The following is a 20,646-nucleotide window of genomic DNA, read 5'->3' as shown; positions in this document are numbered from 1 at the left end:
ATCAGCTCTTGCTGGCATTATCAGAAAACAGAGTTTTTTCAAAGCATTTCTGTAGACCACATTCCCCTGCTATTTCTGCTGCTCCACTCCCCTGTATTGTGTTCAGTAAATCTGACAAGGTTCTCTCAGTACGTCGTGCACTGAAGTTTCTGTTCTGATACCAAATTTAGGGAAGGCTTGTTATCTACAGTTCTTTCTTCCTGGCTTGATAAGGTGCTGATTAATTTAATGCAACTCTCTTTCCTTATCTAGTTGAGCTTCAGTCAGTTTGAGTATAATCTTGAAAAAGCCTGATCAATCTTTAATGTTTGTTTTTAAGGTTTATTCCAAAGCCTTTTAGGCATGCTGGATGTTCGCTCATTTGTGAAGTTCTAGGAGAATTAAGTTAAAAAGTAACAATTCTAGAGCTGGTTTTGAATGTAGATGAAACATTTAAAAGTTGCTCTAAAACAAGAAAAAGCAGTTGGCTCTGATGAAGTCTTAGGTGTTAAAATAGAATTGTCTTAACTCTGACGCTGGATGTGTAAGGCAGGGAATATCAACAGTGCCCTTGGGTGGGGATGAGGATGGTGCAGGGATGAAGGAGAGGGCTGTGTGTAAGGTGAGGAGGGACAGGGACACTGTCACCTGTCCCTGTGTGGGGAATTGTCCCCTGATTTTGCCCGAGGCAGGAGGAGCAGGCAGTGCAGGGAAACCAGGGCTGTCATCAGTGCCCAGCTTCTGCCGTGATTTGGTGATCAGGGCTTGACTTCTGGATGGATTTTCAGTCTCCTGTGCTCCAGGGAGATGGATCTCTGTTCCAATGCCCAGCACAGATCGATCCTATCTCCTGGATACTGAGGGCTTTGCAGAATTGTCAAAAAGTCTTTCCTAAGGAATTAAAAGTGCACCCAGGCACGGAGCAGAGGAGCTAAACCTCCCAAAGCTGCAGGCTGGGAACAGATTTGCTTTAGACTAACGGGCTGAAGCCTGGCCTCTCCAGTGCATACCCAGACTGTGTTCCCAGGCGTTTATTAACAGGAGCCAGGCTGTAGATTGATGGAATTCAGGGAGCACTGGCCCTGCTGCCCCCAGCACCCCTCTGCAGGGCTGGGTGCTGCTGAGCCACGTGCTGAGGCCAGCCCTGATGTCCCTCTCATTTGCAGATTGTCACTGTGTCCCCAGCTGCCACAAACCCTATTTTCCCAGCAGGATTTGAAGCTCAGCACGAGTTTGTGTCTGGTGCCCAGGGCCCAGGTTTGGCTGGAGGTTATCGACAGCACAAGCTCAGCCCTTCTCCCTTTGCTGTCTTCCTCTGTGGCTTCCCTGCTCCCTCCTGCACTGCTAGAGTTGCTGTGCTTTGCCCCAGAAAGCTGTGCTGGTTTAATCTTTGTTTTCCAGCAGCTGTCCCTGTCCCTGTCCCTCCCCCTCACACATGTCAGGGCACACATGTGCACACGTGTGTGCAGGCAGAGCTCTGGACACAGGCAGGGAAACCTATGGATTCGAACACATGTGCATATGTTTTCCTTCCCAGATATATTTTGGAAAATATGAGTCAGCAGCAGCAGCAGCAGCAGCAGCAGCAGCAGCAGGCAAGAACATATTACATAATCTCTGGGAGCCAAGAAAACCTTGCAGTTTTATTAGGAGGGAGGCTTTCTGCAAGCAGCAGCTTTTAGCATCATTTTGGGGCCACACCTTGAGCCCCTCAGTCAGTGGCCTCATTTCCATCCTATCCTCTTGTGCCCAATGCAGGGAAGCAGTCCCAGCAGCCTTGGGTTTTGTTATATTTTTAAACCCCCAGAACTGGTAGAATCTCAGTGCTGTGCTGTTGGTAACGACTTCTCTCTTGTTCCTTAACATGTTCTCCTGCACGGAGTCTGTGATTTTTCCTTTTTGGTTCCCCCCACTCCCCACCTCCTGCTGTTTTCTCTCAGATCTCAGCACTGAGAGAAATGGCACATGAGTGCAGCTGGAAATAGCTGCTGCCCCCTCCACCTCCCCTCTGCTCACGGCCACCCACCTCCTCCACCTACTCCCAAATGGGAGAGTGAAGTCAACATCCACTTTTAGCCCCAGGCTGCTGCTCCTCGGCTCTCCCCCTCTCCCTCGCCGTGCCTGCCCTGCCCACACAGGATTCAGAAGGGCTTCAGCACCATCTGAAGGCTCCTGCAGCTGGATGAGTCCTGTTGGCACTCGGGGGATCGGTGCTGGAGCATCAGGGATGAGAGGGGATGGTCAGAGAGGGGGGAACAGCAGGAATTATGGACAGGCAGGGGAGCACAAACAAAAATCCAAGGGAGTCACACAGCAGGAATGAATGGCAGGGGTTTGAATCCTCCCTCAGTGGCAGGGGTTTGAATCCTCTGGGTTTGAATCCTCCATCCTGGGCTCATCCATGTGAGCCCTGGCACGGGCAGGGATGGCAGCAGTGGGCACAGAGCCCTGCCCAGCGGGTGGGTGCTCTCAGCTCTCCACGGTGCTGCCTCTCTGCTCCTCCATCTCTGTTCCAGCCTGTATTCCTGCAGGATGCCTGGAAAGCCTAGGAGGGGGAATGGGCATTAGCAGAGTGCAAGGCAAGGAAGGAAAGGCCTTGTTTGTTTTTAATTTGCTGATAAAAGGGAAAGGTTTTGAGCCACTTTGATCTCTCAGGGCACTGCAAACGCTTTCGCTGTGGCTGAGCCTGTGGGTGCCTTTCAGGCAAAGAGGAAGCTCGGTTGTGGTTTTCCAGTATCAAAGCCTTCCCAAGGAGGCAGTGAATTGCCAGGCTGGCTGAGAGCAGGAGTGCAGGCAGCTCCAGGCCCTGTCTGGGACAGTCTGAGCTGCTGGCTGCAGAGCAGCCTGAGAGAGGCACAAGAATTGATGGTGACAGAATAACCTGTTTATCCAGAGCACTCTTGTCTTCACCCCCCGTTAGCTCTCGACTTTCTGGTGTTTGGAGACAGGAGAGTTTAAATCTTCTGTATTTTTAAAGCCACAAAAGTCTCCGTTGCAACGAGAAATTCTAATGAGCTCAGCAGAGGGGATGGGCTTTTCTGCCCACCATCCATCAGGGCTTTCTGTATTTTATTGTATATTATTTATAGTGTTTGCCCAGTGTTTGGAGCAGTTGGGGAATGATGGGGCTGGGATTTGGGGGAGCTGCCCCCCATTCCCCACCTCTCGTAGCCAGGGTGACGCTGCAGGGGCTGTTTCATCTTTCGACATTTTTGTTTCTCTTTCTGTAAAATACACAGAAGGAAATTGCCCTTTCCTCTTCAAGGGTTTGGCAAGTGAGGATGAGAAGTGCTGTACTGGAGGCAGGTGGGATTGGAGCAGATGGATGAAAAATGCCTCTCACCCTGTGGGGCTCTGCGGGGGCCCCTGGCAGAGCAGAGCTGCCACCCAGGAGCTCCCTGCTTTCATTTAAAGCAACATCTTCAATTCCACCCGAGATCCCAACAGTGATGTCAGCAGGGCTCCACCGAAGATTCATTTTGCCTCAAATATTTTGCATATGCAGCGTCAGAGCTCAGCCTTCTGTTTTTGCCGCTAGAGAAGAGCTCTGCACCTTGTTAGAGCCTTCACTAATAATACACTTGCTCTCTGTTATTAATTCATCTAAATGAGGCTTTTTTGTTTCTCTAAGCCTTTTGTGGTATTTCTGTGCTGTCGAGAAATTAATCTGCATTAAGTAGAAATACCTCAGTAAAACCAGGAGCTTTGGAGTAGCTGTTCAGCCTCTTGTGGTGCAATCTGGGGCAGAGCCACTCGGGGTATCCACAATTCCCACCCCAAAGCCAGCAGGAAGAGCCAGGAGAGGCTCGTGGTGCACAAAGGGATGGCACAAAAGCCCCCCAGGGCAGCCCAGCCACGCTCTGGATGCTGGCATGGTCTGGAAGTGCTGTCTCTGTCTGAGTGACAGAAACTCACGTCTTAATTCCCAAATCTTTCCTTTGCAAGCTTCTGTGTTTGGCCATCCTCTCCCCTGCAGGAGGATTGTTCCCCCCTGTTCTGTCAGGACAGGCTGCACATGTCTGTATTGGGTTTCTCAGCTGGCCAGGGGAGATTTCTGCTCCTCCTTTGAGGTCTCTCCCAGAGCTGGAAACATCTCCCCATCACTGCAGTGAGTTTTGCTGCCCTTTTTGCCTCTCTGTTTTTCCTGCAGACAGTTTCACCTCTGCGGGGTTTTTCCAACTCAGGTTGAAATTCAAGCGATAATAATACTTGACATTCTTCACTCTGGCATCTTAAAAAATCTTTTCTGAAGTTTTAAAGCCTTTAAAGCTTTTGTGCTGTATAAATACTTGAGTACTTCTTCTATTTTTAAATGAAAATGGTGCCTGAAAACCCTCAAAAGTCAAATGAAGATCAAAGGCTTGGGAATACCAGCAGTTTTCTCTATTATTCACAGCAGCTCCAGACTGAGGTTGTGTTGGCCAAGTGCAAAGGGACTGCTGCGCTCATAATGATGCAATCATGGAATTATGGGATGGTTTGGGTTGGAAGAGACCCTAAAGCTCATCCCATTCCACCCTGGCCATTGGCAGGGACATCTCCCACTGTCCCATGTTGCTCCAAGCCTCATCCAGGGGGCATTTCCAGGGTTTCTCTGGGCCCCTCTGGCCATCCCCACCCTCACAGGGAAAGATTTAGGATTTCTTTCCCAGTATCCCCTCCAAACCTGCTCTCTCTCATTGCTCTTAGTTAATCTTCCCCAGCTACTCTGTAAAACTCAGCCTTGGTGTCTGACATTGCTGCTGCTGGCTGGGTGGAAACCCCATTTTTTATCATCTTGTTTTCACATCCATCCCAGTGCAGGAATGGCCAGCAAAGGGCTGGAGCAGGGATAGAGGCAGCCCTGCCCTTTTCAGGGGGAGCTGGCCTGGCTTTACAAGGTTTTCAGCAAAGTAAATCTTTTTTTCCTGCAGCCCAGCCTTCCTCAGCGTTTTTCCTCCCTCCCTCCCTGTGGCTTGTGAGCAGGAATCAGGACAATAGATGGAAATTGATGTCCTGGAGGCGTGTGACAAGGGGATCCTGAGGGCTCAGGGCAGCTCACAAAAGAATTGCCTCTGATAAATGCTCAGAGGTTTCTGTGGGTTTGCTCAGCAGCTGCAGTCAGGGCTCACAGTGGGGATTTTTTACCACTGCCCAGGGAATTGTTCCAGGACTGTGTGAGCCACCACCAGCAGCATCCTTGCTGGAATAAAAGGTAAAAATGGATGCAGAGCAATTTGGCCAGAAGAAGAGTGGAGAGGAAAAAAAAAAAAAAAAAAAGATCCAAGGAGTGGCTGTTGAAACTCAAAAGGATCTAGAAAGCAAAGATGCAAAAATAAAATCTGAAGCGGAAATGAGTGATGTTTTTCCAGCATTGTGTAACTCATTTTAATTGCAATCCATCTAGAAATCTATTTGAGGCAAGAAATCAATGCAGAATTGTAGACTGAAGCATTGGCTTTCCAGATGTTTGCAGCTTTCTGGATTGTTATTTTCAGCTTCTTCCCCCAGTTTTTTTTTTTTGAGTCCCTCCCTCCTCGCAGTGGCCAGGGAGAGATGTCCCCTGATGTGTGGCAGGGGGGCAGTGAGGGCTGTCCTGGGGCTTTCTAAATTTGCCTCTTGTTGTGTCTTGAGGAGCACCCTGGAGTGGTTTTGGTGGTGGGAATGGGGTGTTGCAATGTGGAAGCCCCGGGGTTTCTGTAGGATCACCCCACATCTCCCAGGACAGGCTGTTGTCCCCTCACAGGGAGTTTTCCCTGGGCAGGAAGGTTTTCTCTGGCAGGTTCCTGTCACTGAACAGATTCCCAGCTTAGGACACTGGTGGGAGTCCATCAATGCTCTTGGTAATTCTGCAGAATTAAGTCCCGACTCTCACAGATGCCATTCCATGCCTCTTGAAAGGCCAGCATGACATTTCTCTTGGATTTGGTGGCATTGGTGAGGGAGGTTTTACCTTGTTCCTGGTCCATCCTCAGCGTTCAGGACTGCTGGGGGTGCCTTGCTTTGAATCCAGCTGTGTGGAGACTGAGCAGGGCAGAGCTGGGGCTGCAGGAGGGTCCCTGAGCTCCTGCAGGGAGGGAGGCTGTGCTGCCATGGCCTTGGGATGTCCCTTTGCTCTGCTCCTGCCTCTTGTCCTGCCTGGAGATGGACTCAGCAGTGAGGCAAGGACAGAATTCCCCTTTGAGGCTCCTCAAAGATCCCACAGCAGCTTCTGAGACAGCAATCCAAGGAAACAGCTCAGCTTCCTGCCAGCCAGGAGCTCACATTCCCAACAGAATGACCCAAAAGCAGCAAAGATATTCCAGGTATGGAACATGTCCCTCCTGGTGTCCAAGCGTGTCCCCTCACTGTGTCACACTCAGGCTGGCACTGCAGGGTGTTCAGTGTGTTTGTGTTTAGAATTCTGGCTTGGAGCAGCAGAGAGAAATGGGAACACAGTTTGCAGCAGGTTAGGGTGAGTTGGGATGGATCTGGTGGGATTACATGCAAAGGAACTGTGCTCAGTCTGGGAAAGGGAAAATTTAGGCTTTTCCAAATCCAGAGAGTGCAGCTGGAGAGGGGGAAGGATGCAATGCAGGAGGTACAACTAAGAATAGAGGAGTGTGTTATAAAGGGAAATCTGGGGCTGGAGGTCAGGACAAATTAGAACATGCAGAAAATGTACTCCACTAGGCCATGGGTTTGTATTTCTGGAAAATAACTGAAGTATCTTCACGTGGGGCAGTTCTCATGGGATTAGAGAAAATACCAGAACAGGTTCTCAAAGGAACAGTCTTCCTTTGGCTGGTGAGCAGAGCAGAGGATTCAAATCTGGTTTTTGGAGCCCAGGTTTGGGCCCAAATTGTGAGAGGCATGGCTTTTCCTGCAGGCACCTCTGGGCAGCACCAGCAGGATGTGCCAAAGCAGAGTTTGTTCTGATGGTAACTGCAGAGAGAGGCAGCAAACGTCCCCAGGACAGATGGAGTCAGGGGTAGAAGGGTTCTGGAAATTGGCCATGGGGGAGGCTGGAGCAGGGGAAGGTGGAGATTTATGGTTATTACCTGGAGTGGATCCAAGACTTTAGAGATGGGAGGATTTGCCAGTTTGGCTTTGCTGGAAAGCTGGGCAGTGGAGCCATCCATCATCTATCCATGATCCATCATCCTTCAATGATCCATCATCCATCCATCATCTATCCATGATCCATCATCCTTCAATGATCCATCCATCATCCATCCATCATCTATCCATGATCCATCATCCATCCATGATCCATCATCCATCCATCATCCATCCATCCATCCATCATCCATCCATCATCCATCCATCATCCATCCATCCATCCATCCATCATCCATCATCCATCCATCCATCCATCCATCCATCCATCCATCATCCATCCATCATCCATCATCCATCCATCATCCATCATCCACCCATCCATCCATCCATCCATCCATCCATCCATCATCCATCCATCATCCATCATCCATCATCCATCCATCATCCATCATCCATCATCCATCCTCCATCCATCCATCATCCATCCATCCATCATCCATCCATCATCCATCCATCATCCATCATCCATCCATCATCCATCCATCATCCATCATCCATCATCCATCATCCATCCATCATCCATCCATCATCCATCATCCATCCATCATCCATCCATCATCCATCCATCATCCATCCATCATCCATCATCCATCATCCATCCATCATCCATCCATCCATCATCCATCCATCATCCATCATCCATCCTCCATCCATCCATCCCTGGCTGCAGTGTCCCATGGCTACCAGGGCTCTGCTGGATTGAAAGCTCAGGGTTTGCTGTGGTGGTCATTTGGTGCAGACTGTGGTTAGAGGTGCCAGGAGCTGCACATAAGTCTTGGCTTTGGCACTGCTCCTAAAAAGGAGAAACAAGTGAGTGAGATCCTGCAAATGCATGTTTTGATGAGTGCTTTTGGGAAGGTTGGCAGAGGTTTGTTGGCTGCAGGAGCAGGATTTATCTTGGCAGTTCAGCAGCCTGCCCTGAGCCCTCCCTGGTGTGTGTGGTGTGGCCAGAAGTGCTCTGGATTTGTGGGTGACCTTAGGAAGGCCAGGCAGTGCTGGGGGAGCTGGTGTGCTGCAGAGACAAGGCCACAGAGCCTTATCTGTGTCCAGCAGCTTCAATTCTGATTTTTTAAAAGGCTCCTGTATTCATTACCAAGAGCACTGGGTTCTCGTAACATAAAATCAGCTTTAACTCTTAGATAATTCTGTTGCATCCTGTGCTGTTTATTCAGAAGCTCTCCCCACCTGATGTTGGTGCATAAATACTGAACAGACTTTCCCCCCATTTTCTTTCCCTGCACTGTCTCCATCCATTTTAAATATGTGAGCTGGAACTCCAGAGATCTTCTTCCTCCTGGTGGACCTAAAAGTGGAGTACACAGGGGAGGTTCTGGGATTTTGGCCATGAGCCCAAGACCTTGAAAACCAAGAACCAGATTCTTGGTTAGATAAGATTTCAGAGCTTCCCAATGTGCTAGCATGTCACAAGATTTTTTCAGCTATCAGGTTTTAATTTTTTTGTCCCACATTGTCAGGCACTGACATAAGATACCAATAATTTAAACCACTCCACTTCCAGGAGAATCTTTTTGAAATAAAGGTAAATATGTGACCAGTTTGTGGAGACAAACATAAAGGTTTAGTCTCCTTACAGTCTATATTAATGAATATGGCCAGGCTGTGATATTTCTGAGCTGCTTTCTACACACACTCACTGCCCATCCACCCCAAGAAAAGTCTGGTTTTTACCACCTGGTGTATTTATAAGCTAAGAATATAAAAATTCTTTAGGCTGTTACATGTTGCAAACGCACACAGTGTGAGCAAGACGTTGATTTGCAGCCCCACAGATCAGAAATGACCTGCCCAGGTGCTGGGGGATCCCAGGGCAGTGGAAAGGTGACTTTGTGTGCAGCTCCAGAGACCCAAACTTGAGTGGATTTGAACACCTGGGCTCTCAGGTGGCTCCTTGGGGCAGGGATGTCACACATCCTGAATCTGCTCCCAGATTCCCACAGAGATGGGAGCTCACATCCACTGTGACTCACATCCATGGCATTTTATTGTTGGGTTGAAGACTGTCTAAAAATTCCCTGGCATTTCTCCAGAGAGAGTGCCAGCAGCCCTTCAACTCAACTCATTTCCTTCCCATCAAAGCACGGAGCTCATCAATAGCAATCTCAGGCTGCAGCAGGGAACTCAGGTGGGTGGGATTTGCCACCCCCCACAGCCTGGTGCTAAATAGGTCATTACCAGCACCACAGCAGGAATAAAGCACAGAAGGGGAATTTGGAGTGGGAGAAATGATGGTCCTTTCCCTTTGGGAGCAGGTATTTTTGCTGGTGCCAGCAGAATGATTGAGGGAATTTTCGCTTGTTACTTTATGGAATCAATGAACAGCATCTTATCATAGGTTTGTGTCTGGGGATTGACAAATGCTCAGGTGCTTTTGCACCTCTGTGGTTGTTTTTATTAACTAATAGGAGCTTAAAAGACGAGGTGAAGCCCAGGAGCTCCCTGCAGTCTGCAGCTCTTCCCAGTCCATTGGAGCCTTTTCCCAGCAAGTTGCTCTCAGAGCCCGTTTTTTTTTTTTTTATCCAGCAGGAATGTCACATATGATAGAGGGACTGAAAGGGGCCAGTTTTACCTTTAAAGTCTAGGTTTAACTTTTTTTTTTTCCTGTTCAAAAAAATGTGTTTCGACAGTTTGTCACATCGGCTCAGCCTGCCACGTCGTGGGCAGTGAAGTGTTGGGAAGGAAAAGCAGAAAGTATTCTGATGAAGGATCAAGTCAACTCACTAATGCTTTGTGAACATCTCCCGTGTTGACCTTGGTCCACGCAGACTCCTGCCCTCTCCTGGCTCCAGGAGAGCTTCGGGAGGTGCTGAGGGAATTGCCAGGCAGGATTTGGGAAAAGTTCCTGCAGGAGGGCTGTGCTTTGCAGCAGAGGCTTTTGCCAGCTTCTCCCAAAGCCTCCATCCTGTGTTTATTTTGGAGCTGAGGAGGAGGGAAGGAGGGAGGGAGGCATCATCATCCCTTTGGTAGCTATGGAGAGTGGGGAGGGCAAAGTCTGTGGAGCACAGGAGCCCCCAGATCTCCACGCTCAGCTTCCAGAAAAGCCCAGCCCAGCCTCTCCTGTTGGGCTTGTTTTTATCACCAGACAAACATTTAATTATTTTACCTTCATGCTGCCGCTGAATCAACGGAGAGAACTACAAAAGATAGTGCACTTCTATTTTTATATCTTATACTAATGAAGCTCAGGCTGGAATTTTTCCCTGCACGATTGGCTGGAACAGGGGAGGAAAAATTCCGAGGGAGAGGAGGAAGGAGCGAGACGCTCGGCATTTAGCAGCGAGCATGGCTGTGGTTGGAGCACTGCAAACAGTGCTGGGAAGTGAGGAGAGCAGCGTTTCATCCCCGTGCAAGGATCCTAGAGGATGTTTCTCCGTGCTGAGGGATGGATGGAGGCAGTGAGAGCTGCTGGCTCTGCTTTCCTGGCTGGGCTGCCCCCCTGGCCCAGCCTGCAGCAGGGGCTCAATTCTCCCTGGAAAACATCCCCTGGGACTTGGCAGGAGCTGAGTGCTCCATCAAAAGTTCATGAATATGTTGAGTTGGAGCTGTGTGCAGCCTGTTCCCAGCACTGGGACAGGGTGGACCAGGCTACATCACAGAGAGTAAAAAATGTCTAGGGACTGCAGCATGAGGCAGGTGCTTAGGGCTGGCCTGCGGTGACACAATAATCTGAGGTGGCACAGCAGCAGCGACCCCTGAGCTGGATGGGTCTCTGGAGAGCTCAGCTTACCCAGAGCTGGTGTTTGCAGCTCAGCATCAAGATGAAAATCCAGCCTAAAGTCTCCATATCTGATGAGAATCTCAGTGGCAGGCAGCAGAGATTTGGGCTCGCTGCTGGGAGTCAGCCTGGCAGGATTTGGATTGCAGCTCTGCTGGGATCAGCAGTGGCATCTGGGGCTGTGAGCTGCTTCTTTCCCAGGTGAGAAGCTGCTCCTAAACTGCTCAAAGGCTCCTGAAAGAGTCAAATTAAAGGATTTGACATTTTCTTTCATAAGAAAAGAGAGGGAGTAATCAAGGCACAGTCGTGCATGGGTTTGTTAATTTGCTGAAGCGCAGCGCTGTCAGTCAGGGGGAAATAAGACATCGGGTTTTATTTGACAGGAGAAAGCAAAGCAGAAATCCCAAAGAAACAGCATTTACATGGATTTTCCAGCAGCTGATTGGAGCTGACCCAGAGGACCTGAAGGCCACAGGTCCTGAACGTCCTTGCCTGCATTTTGGGAATGGTAATGTTCAATATCTGCACCCTAGAGAAAGCAGCTGCACTATTTCAATACCTGACTTGGGTGTGTCACAGGTCAGACTTCCTTTGAAGGGGACAAAGAGGATGTGATCCAGGAATGTGCTTGATCTCAGAAGGTCCCTGTAGAAATTTATCCTTTCTTAAACAGTGCTCAGATGTGGATTGGTGCTTTATAGTGCCCATAAAAAGAGCTGTTAATGAAATTAATCTGGGAGGGAAGGGCAGCACGGAAAGAAAGATGAAACTTTGCAGCCCCAGCACTGAGTAGATGAAAAGTATAAATGCACTGGTAGTGCCTGGAAAGGCCCTGCTTGTCCCCAAGGAATGTCACAGCTTCAGTCCAGCTGGACAGGCGCCACCAGTGCCACAATTCCTGTCCCTGTTTGCAGATATTTGTCAAAGCCAGGGATTGCCTGTGGTGTCCATCAGCACCTTGGTGTGGCACAGCCTTGGGCAGGGCTTCAGGCTGCCAGGGAAGAGCAGCGTGGGCAGGAGGAGAAGGGAGAACAAAATAAATCACTTGAGTCCATTCAGACCATGCTTATGGGAAATAGGGACCCACAGGGAGGAGATTTAGGGGAAGTGGGCACCACAATTCCATGGGATCCTGAGGCTCATCATCTGATGCTGTTCAGCCTGAAGGGTCCCATGATAGGTGATTGCAGGTTTTTAGAAGTTTTATCTCAAACAATGCAAAAAAAAAACCTTTGGATTTTTGGAGCTGCCCCATCCCTGGAAGTGTCCAAGGCCGGGTTGGAGCACCCTGGGATAGTGGAAAGTGTCCCTGCCCACACCCTGAGCAAGATGAGCATTTAAGTCCCTTCCAACCCAAGGCATTCCATGATTCTGGGATGAGAAAAGCTGGAAAAAGTGAATGGCACCAGGTTGGTTCTTGTGCACAGGGAGGACAAAGGCTGGGAGCTGGGAAGGATGGCTGGATCTGTGATAGGAGCTGATGGCTGAGGCTTCCCTGGCTCACAGGAACAGTTTGTGCCTCTGGCCTTTTAAAAATTGAACCTTGAAAATCTGGGAGAAATAGACTTTTTATTTGGTTAGTGTTTTGGACCTATAAAACTGAAAGTCATAATAGCCTGTAAAACATTTGAGGCAATTTGGGAATATGACATTCCTTATTAAACTCCGTGGGTTTTAGAGACTTCTTAGGTTTTCACAGTGGTGCAGGCTGTGACCTCTCTAATGTTCAACAGGATCCTTGAAAAATTGAGACCAATTTAACAAGAATAGCTGCTGCCTTGGTGCTCCAGCTCTTCCATTTCTTTCCTGGCTGGAGTTAAGTTCATAATGGTTTAGCAGAACCTTTTTAGTTGCTAAAAAAGATTATTGTGGTCTGGGCCTAGGGGACTACTTTGTGACAGATATTTTAGCAGAACCATTTGTCCATGGCTGGAATAACAAAGTGAAATGTCACAACTGCAATATTTTGAAGGTCACAAATCATAACTTTTTGCATATTTTCAAGGTTGTTTTTGCCACATAACAAAATATCCTGTTATTTTGGGAGTTTGAGGGGATATAAACCTCTGTGGATAAAGAGGAGACCTGGCAGCTGTTTACAGCTGATGTTTCCTGATGTCTGGGGGGTGGCAGAGAGTTTGTACCAGACCTAGAGAGAAGTCCCAAAATCCAGCAGCAGGGATGTTTTTCTGGAGCTGGAATTTTACTCTGTGTCTGAGAATCCAAAGCCCTTACTGGTTTAAGCTGAGAGCCTGGTGCACATCAGAATTCTGTGGCACTGGGATGTTTCCTCCTCTGGGATGCCAGCCTTGTCTTTTATCTTGTTTTTCTCTTTGTTCCTGAAGGAGCTTTGCCCAGTTTGCTGCAGCAGGCAGAGGATGTTGGTGCTGTGCTCTCTGCAGGTGGGATGCTCTGTGTCCTGCAGTCTTCCCTGGAATTCTGTTCCCAAATCTCTGTGTGTTTACAGGGTGAGCAGAATCCCTTCTGTGCACCTGCCTGTGGCACTTGGGAAGGGCAGGCAGAATAAATATTCCTGTATTTCCTGAGGTGGAATAAGTTTGTGGCTGCATTTTTCCTGCAGGAATCTCATAGGAGCACTCAGAGGCTGCAGGACAGGAGTTTCTGGTCTTTAACCTTCCTCTAATTGATGAATAACTCGTTGTTATTCCCTGCAGATGTGAGGTGTTCTAGGGATCCCATAGCACCTCCCTGTTTTCAGTATTGCCTCATGAGGAGTCTGAGCTGAGAATTCATTGCTCCAATCCTTTCTTCCTCCAAACCCTCCATCCCTGAGGCTACAGAGACAGAGAGTGAGCAGCCTTCACCCTCTGGTAGTGACTGCTCAGGCCTGGTGTGTGTTTAGAGCACAGAAAGTCAGTATGAATATGTCAGAAGGGAGAGAGATTTCTCCCAGGTCTGGCTGTGGTTATCCCAAAGCTATTCCCAGGAATGCCCACAGAAGGAGATGGGTGGGAAATGCACTGAAAATGAAATGGAAATGCAGAAACTGCTCATTTTATCTCTCAGCTAAGATTCCATCCTCTCCTGACACCCTTGATCCTGGGGGTCCAGGTTTGGGAGACAAAGGAGTGGCTTGGGCTGAAGGCTGCTGGGGCAGAGATGCTTTCCTGGAGGAGTGGATCTGCCAGGAAGGGAAGGGATGGATGCTGGTGCTGCTACAAACCCCAGTGTTTGCCTTTTCTATTGTTCAATTCCTCTGCAGGGGCTGTGGGAATTAATCCACGTGCTCTGGAGTCAGTGTGACAATCCCAGCTTGGCCCAGGGAGCTGAGCTTTGCTTTGCAAGCAGGGATTAAAGGAGGTTTATTAAAACTTGACCAGCCAAGGAAAACTTGCTGGCCAGGTTTAGGGGAGAGGGGACTGAGCATGGTGAGCTGCTCTGAGGTGAATTGCTCTTCCACAGTGTGGAAAGCTGCACTCTATGAGATGCTGTGGTGATGGAAAATGGGAAAGATCAATCTAAGATTGCAGGGAGCCCTGGCCAGGCTGCTGTTCCTCCCTCTCAGCCTGGCCTGGTGCTCACCACAGCCCCAACATTTTTGACTGGTTTACCATCCACCTCAACACCTCCTTGTCCTTCCTTCTCCCAGCTGGTTTTGAGCTGGGTTTGCTCTGGATTTGAGTGTGGTTTCCTCTGGGTTTAATCGTTTATGAGGCTGCTCTGTTCCCCTGGCCAGGCTCGTGGCTGACATCCTTTCTGTGTCTGAGGGTCGATCCAGGTGGCACAGAGGTTTTGGAGGGGTGTGCACCCCTTTCTCTGTGCCCTCAGTATATTCTGTGCTAAACTCCCCAGCAGTGAATGGAAGCTGGGTGAGGAATTGCTGTTGTGGCACCTTCATCCCATTCATGGTCCTTCAGAACCAAGGCACACACAGACACAAAAAAATCTCTCAGTGTTTGCAAATTAATGCAGACAGGAGCTTACAAAGCAAATCTCTGTTGCTGATTTTCCAGAGGCACCACTGAAAGAAAGAGAATTTCATGCAGGACACCAAAAAAAAACCCAGAACAAAGGAAAGTCCCTTCAGCTTTCAGTTCCAGAATTACCCCCATGTATCAGCTGCCCACGGTTTTCTCTGCACAATGTCCCTTGGGTCCCTGTGAGTCCACAATTCTTTCCAGCACTGAGGATGGGGAGTGGAGGAAAGCAAGGAAAGCTCCTTTTCATGCAGAGCTGTGCCCCAGGAGCATCCCCAAGGCTCTGGTGCCTTCCCACGGGCACCATCCCAGCTGCCAGCTGGTCTGCAAAGGTTGGCATCTGTAAGGTCTCCAGTTTTAAAATAACACAGAGAAATCTCCCTTCTACAAATAAAAAGGGGATGGTTGAGGTAGCAGTGATTTAAAAACTCCTGGTACTGCCTGGGGCACTGCAGGGAGGGAATTGAAAGGCCATGACAGCTTTTCCCATGGACACCAGGTGCTTTCCTTGTTGTCCAGCTGGGGGAACCCAGGTGACAATTTCATTTTTCTTGAGGTTTCCTTCAGTTTCTGTATTTTTCTTTGGAATTTTTAGGCTCACTGTGCTTGCCATCCCCTGGGTTTGCAGTGGGGAAAATCCAAGTTTAGGAGGGTATGGGAGAAGGTTGTATTGTGGTGAACATAATTTCTGTTAAAAATTCAAGGTGCTGGAGAAAAGGACTTTCTGTGCTGGTTGAAGCAAGGAATTTGGGATGAGAAGCTGAAACTGCAGGGTTGGTAGCAGCTCAGACATCTGTGACCTGCTGAGCTGTGCACCTGCAGCACCTTTTAGGAGAAATTTGGTGAATTTTGGGGTTGCAAGTATAAATAAGTGATGCTTTGGAGCCCTGAGGGAGGCCAGACACAGGAACGGTTCTGCTGCCTTGTGGCTGGGATGTTCTCTGTGAGCCTGGAAAATCTGATGGATGGATGGATGGATGGATGGATGGATGGATGGATGGATGGATGACTCTGTGAGTGTTTTCACCCAGGTGGAGGAAGCTTTGCACACACCTTGATGGCCTTGGCAATGAGGAGATGGTGGAGGCAGCCCCTTCGGATCCTGCACAGTGACATTTCCAGAGCAGCCTCGCACTGCAAACTCCCGGCTCTGTCCGAAGCAAGTTCCTGCATGCTGGCACCATTTGCATGGATCAGGAGAAATGTGCCTGGCCCAGGGGAGCTCTGACCACAGGAGCACTGCAGCTCCCAGTGCCAGGCAATGCTCAGATGAAAACTGTGGAGAGAAGCTGCAGGAAGAGCAGAGAGGGGAGATCAGGGCAGAGCCTGGGCTGGTGGCACACAGGGAGCTGTGCCCACCCACCATGGGGGGCTTGGAGGGGGCAGTGACTGGCAGAGCATCCAGTCTGACCCATGAAAGGCATTAGCTGCTGGAGGGAAGGATCAGGGGAGGTTTCATCTCTCACCCAGGAGGTTTGCAGTGGAGATTCACAGACACGTTCAGCAGCTCTGAGAGGCACCAGAGCAGCAGTAATGGTTGAGGCAGAGCTGAGGAGCTGCAGGAAGGGTTTTGGGCATGTGGCTGGTTCTGCTGTGCTGCTTTTCCCTTCCCAAGCATGTCCCTTGTCTCCTTGAGCTGCTCAGTTTTGGTGGCATTCAGTGTTTCCAGGTTAGACACCAGAGCGAGAATCACTCGTGGGGATTGGCAGTCCCAGAACTTCCCACATTTCCCCGTGTCCCAGAGCTGCAGGAGCCTGGGCACAGCAGCACTCCTGAGCTCTTCAGGGGGTTACAGGAGGGAAGAGATTTCTCTTGGGAGGCAGATCCTGTGCTGAGGACCCCGAGCAGCTGTGCTGTGTCAGGTCACTTGGTGTGAACTGGTGAGCCAGCAGTGACAGCCCCTCCAGCTCCTCACATCGTGGTCTGTGCTTTAACCTCGGCCTGCCTGTCCCCAGCCCTTCCTTTGGGCACGTCCTGGCCTCAGTCACAGCTCTTCCATCTGGCTGAGAGCTCAGTGAGTGAGACACAGCTCTGGCTCTGGGGTGACAGGGGAGTGTCAGAGCAGGGTGTGATTGACCCCTGGGTTGGCTCTGAGAGGCAGAACCACACACCCACACCCACTGAGCATTTACAGGAGTTTTGGGGTTCTCTCTGCTACATAGAAAGTCCATGAACCTCAGTCTGTGTAAAGAATTTATGGCCTGGAGCAGCTGGAGTTGGATAATGGCATTATTGTGTGGGGGCTGTACCTGCACTCTGCATGTACAGGGTTGGTAGTGCATGGCTCTGGCCCCTGGGGCTGTGTGCATGTTTATTATTTTTTCCTGGATTTTTTTTTGGCTTGGATACTCACAAAATGCCTGAGAATTATCCAAGTATAGTTATATCTTGTTACAAATTTGGATGACCTGTCTACTTTCTTCTTTGCCCTTAATTCTTGATCTCCCTTGTTGTTCTTCCCTTTACCAGGAATCCTGCAGGAGTAGGTAACCCAATCCTACCCTGGCACAAGAAGACCCAATCCTGATCTCATTCACTCTCCTAAAACCCAAAACTTTAAATCTACTGGATTTAGCATGCTGACATTGATTTCCCAGCTGCTCTGGCGCTTTCTGGATTCCCAACTGCTTGAAACCGGACGGAGAACTTTCCATTAATTCAGGAAACAGCAATTTGGGCTTGATGGGGGATGTACTGACCTTAAGCCTTCATTAATATAATTAGTGCCCTTGATTTGAGGAGGGCTCTCTGCACTTGGACTGTGTGACATGAGAGCTCTGAGTCCCTCTGACCCGAGGTCGAGCAGCAGGCACGGGGGCGTGGGAGATGTCAAAAAGTTGTTTTTCCAAAAGCTGAGTCTCTCTTGTTTCAGGTGTCCCATTCAGTTGGGTTTTGGAGACCAGCCTTGGTTTAACATTTCTGTTCTTCACTGTTTTTGTCTTTTTTGGGTCCTTGAATTATGTAAGAGGAAAGCAAGTCACTGCAGGAACATCAGCCTGCAAAGAAAAGTTTCTGGAGCTTTTAGCACAAGGCACAAATGCTTTTCCCCAGAGTTTGGAGGGTATTTTAAGGAGGGATTTGAGCTTGATGGAGATGCCAGAGAAGGTTTGAAAGTATAGAAAATGTTTTCATCTTCCCTTAGATGCAAAAATGACTATTTATTCAAGATGAGAAAAAACTCCTGCGGGTGGATTGCTAGAAAATGATGTGAAACTTGGCAGAGGGGATCTTTTCAGCTTGATTTCTTTAATGGCTTGGTGAAATTAAATTTTCTTGATGTGGATACTCCTGGAGAAGCTGAGCTTGCCCACATAACTTGCTCTGGTGAACCTGAACATCCCTTTCTTTGATGTAAAATCCAGAGGTGTGTGGGTTGGTTCTCATTGCACAGATGTGCTGAGCTGTGGCAGTGGCTGCTGCTGAGGTGTGAGAGAGGAGGATCTGCTGAGTGGGAAGCAGTCCTGGAGTAGGAGGAGGTGTTTGGAGGTAGGATTATGTGGGAAGCCACCACACCTTCTGCAGGGACGTGTTCAGGGCTGGTTCCCTGTTCCTTCTTTAGGATTTGACACGAGCCATGTACATCCTTCTGCAGAGAAAGGAAGGGAAAAATGGTTAAAAATGTCATATCTGGCTCCTCCTTCCCAGTGAAGCATTTGTAGGTGCAGGGGAAAGGTGAATGCCCTCAGCAGGGTGGGCTCTGCCTGGGCTCTCTGCTATTTCACATGATGAAAAATCCAAAATTCTTTGGAGAGGGGAATCAGCCTTGACCTGCTGTGAGCACCTGGCCTCGCATTCCTCAGGAGCTGGCTCAGCAAAGTGCAGGCAAATCCTTCCTTTATTTCAGGTTTTGTTGGCTGGAGGAAGCTCAAATCTTGTTCTGCTTCTGAAATACCTTCCTTATTACACTGCTGAGATTTGGGTCTAATTTTGTGATATAGTGAAAAGTGGGCAGTTTAGAGAAATAATGAAGAGTGGACTCTTCAGATAGTGCAAGTTTAGAGAAGTGGTTGAAGCCTTGGATTTTCCTGCAGAGGAGGATGTGGAATATTCCCTGGGTTCCAGATAAGCAGCAGGTCTGAGGTCCCTGCAGCACAGGGCAGCAGTGGGACACCCCCAGGACAAAGCCTGGCCTCCATCAGGGGGTCAGGCCAGGAAAAAGCCAAGTATGATCCAAGGATGGATTGGAAAATGCATTTCCAGGAGAGCTGCATGGCCTGTAGCTGAAGGGCAGCATTGCACAGGAGGGTGTGTGAGCTGGGACAGGGACAGGGAAGGGGGAATGGGGAATGGGGGATGTGTGTGAAGGGGAGCACAGAGAGCCTGGGCTGATGGAGCAGGAGCTGCTCTGTGAGTGCTCAGAGCACAGAGCTGCTTCAAGGGGAACAACCAGCAGGTCTGGGATGATCCCAGCAAAATCCAGGCTCTTAGGAGGAGGATCTGGGCACCAGGCAGGAGTGTGATGATGGAGAAACCTCCCGTGGGGGTGTCCCAGGGCTGTAAATCCAGAAGGACAGAGGCTGGGGAGTGGGGATCCCTCCAGGGCAGTGTGGTCACTGCCATGGCTCACCCTGCTGCTGACAGCACTTTGTGCCACAGGCTTTAAGCTGGACAAGGTTTATTGATAATTATTGATAATTATTTGCAGTGAATGCCTGGGGCTGGGCACATGCCTGAGCTTTTTTTCTCTCAGTTTAACCTGTTGTGCTTCACTTTGATTCCTGCCAGAGTCCCGAATTGTATTTGTTAATACATCAGGAAAATGGAGCCTGTGCTCAGACTCATCCTCACAGTAACTGGCCCTGATGTCACACAATCCCAGAAGGGTTTGGACTGAAAAGGACCTTAAAGCCCTTCCAGTGCCACCCTTGGGACACCTCCCACTGTCCCAGGCTGCTCCAAGCTGGCCTTGGACACTTCCAGGGATCCAGGGGCAGCCACAGCTGCTCTGGGTACCTGTGCCAGCCCTGCCCACCCTGCCAGGGAACAATTCCTTCTCAATATCCCCTTGAAATCCACTCTCCTTCAGCTCAAAGCCATTCCCCCTTGTCCCATCACCACAGATCCTTGCAATATTTAGGATTTTAGAAGTTTTTCCAACTTCCACTGAGCAGAGAGGCATCAGAGCCTCCATCAGAGGAGCAGGGTGGCTGCAGCCACATCCCCAGCTCTGGCTCCTGTTGTTGCCTCTTGCCCACGTTCATTTCCAACATGGTGAATTCTGTGGTGCTAACGAGTGTTGCTGCGTTCCCATGGCAACCCTTGTGCTAATTAACGCTCAGTAGCCAGGGAAAAAAAAAATTAAAAAAAAAAATCTGTCCTTGCTGATGAATTAATTTGACAGGATTTGATAGGGGAATAAGAGTTGGGAATGGCCACTCCAAATGGAGCTCGCTCTGCTTTGGATAACACAAACCCTGACCTTGCAGCTTTCAACCTGAAACCTTGCTCACCATTTGGAAAGGGTTTGTGTTTAGGAAGGAATAAAATTATCCTGACAAATGTCTAAGAGCATAACTCAAGCAGTTACTCTTTTTTGTTCCTTTTTTTTTTTTTCCCTGTTGTGACATTTTAACTCGGGGGTTTTTTTTTGGTGTTTAAAGGATTAAATAAAGCCCAAGTCAAATTTAGAAGTTAAATGCTTGAAAGAATCAGAAAATGCACATTTAAAGACTACATTATTTTATGTCAGGAAGAAACCTCCAGTTCCTGAGGACTCCTCCCAAATTCCAGCCCCTCCTGCTGCCTCTCCCTCCAGTTCCCCTGGCAGCTGGAGCTGTTAGGGATGGGCCCAGATGGAAACCATGGATCCAGCCTGGTGTTCTCAAATGTAGAGGAGATTTCCCCTTCCCACCATGGTCCTGGTGCTGGAGTGGTGGCCTTGGGAGTAAATCAGGAGTGGAAAAGCAGCTCCTGTGA

At 49.2% G+C, this 20,646-nt stretch overlaps 1 protein-coding gene across 38 annotated transcripts in view; it reads left to right on the top strand.

The window, feature by feature from the left end:
* Nucleotides 1–20,646, top strand: part of ARHGEF9 (Cdc42 guanine nucleotide exchange factor 9) — a 162,270-nt gene that overhangs the window by 58,483 nt on the left and 83,141 nt on the right. For 17 of the 38 annotated variants that reach the window (XR_015806655.1, XM_088172996.1, XM_088172980.1 and 14 more), the window contains exon 2: nt 15,762–15,889. The exons of the other annotated variants lie outside the window; for them this stretch is intronic. Coding sequence is in view for 16 of the 17 variants with exons in the window: in XM_088172976.1 (XP_088029102.1) it covers nt 15,762–15,889 (128 nt within the window). In the remaining variant the exon portion in view is untranslated. The remainder of the gene's footprint in view (nt 1–15,761; nt 15,890–20,646) is intronic. 38 annotated transcript variants of the gene reach the window in all.

This window comes from Sturnus vulgaris, chromosome 14, assembly GCF_052056855.1.
Source record: "Sturnus vulgaris isolate bStuVul1 chromosome 14, bStuVul1.hap1, whole genome shotgun sequence".
Taxonomy (NCBI): Eukaryota; Metazoa; Chordata; class Aves; order Passeriformes; family Sturnidae; genus Sturnus; species Sturnus vulgaris.
Note: the sequence above shows the minus strand (reverse complement) of the source record. Positions and strands in the feature narration are given on the sequence as shown.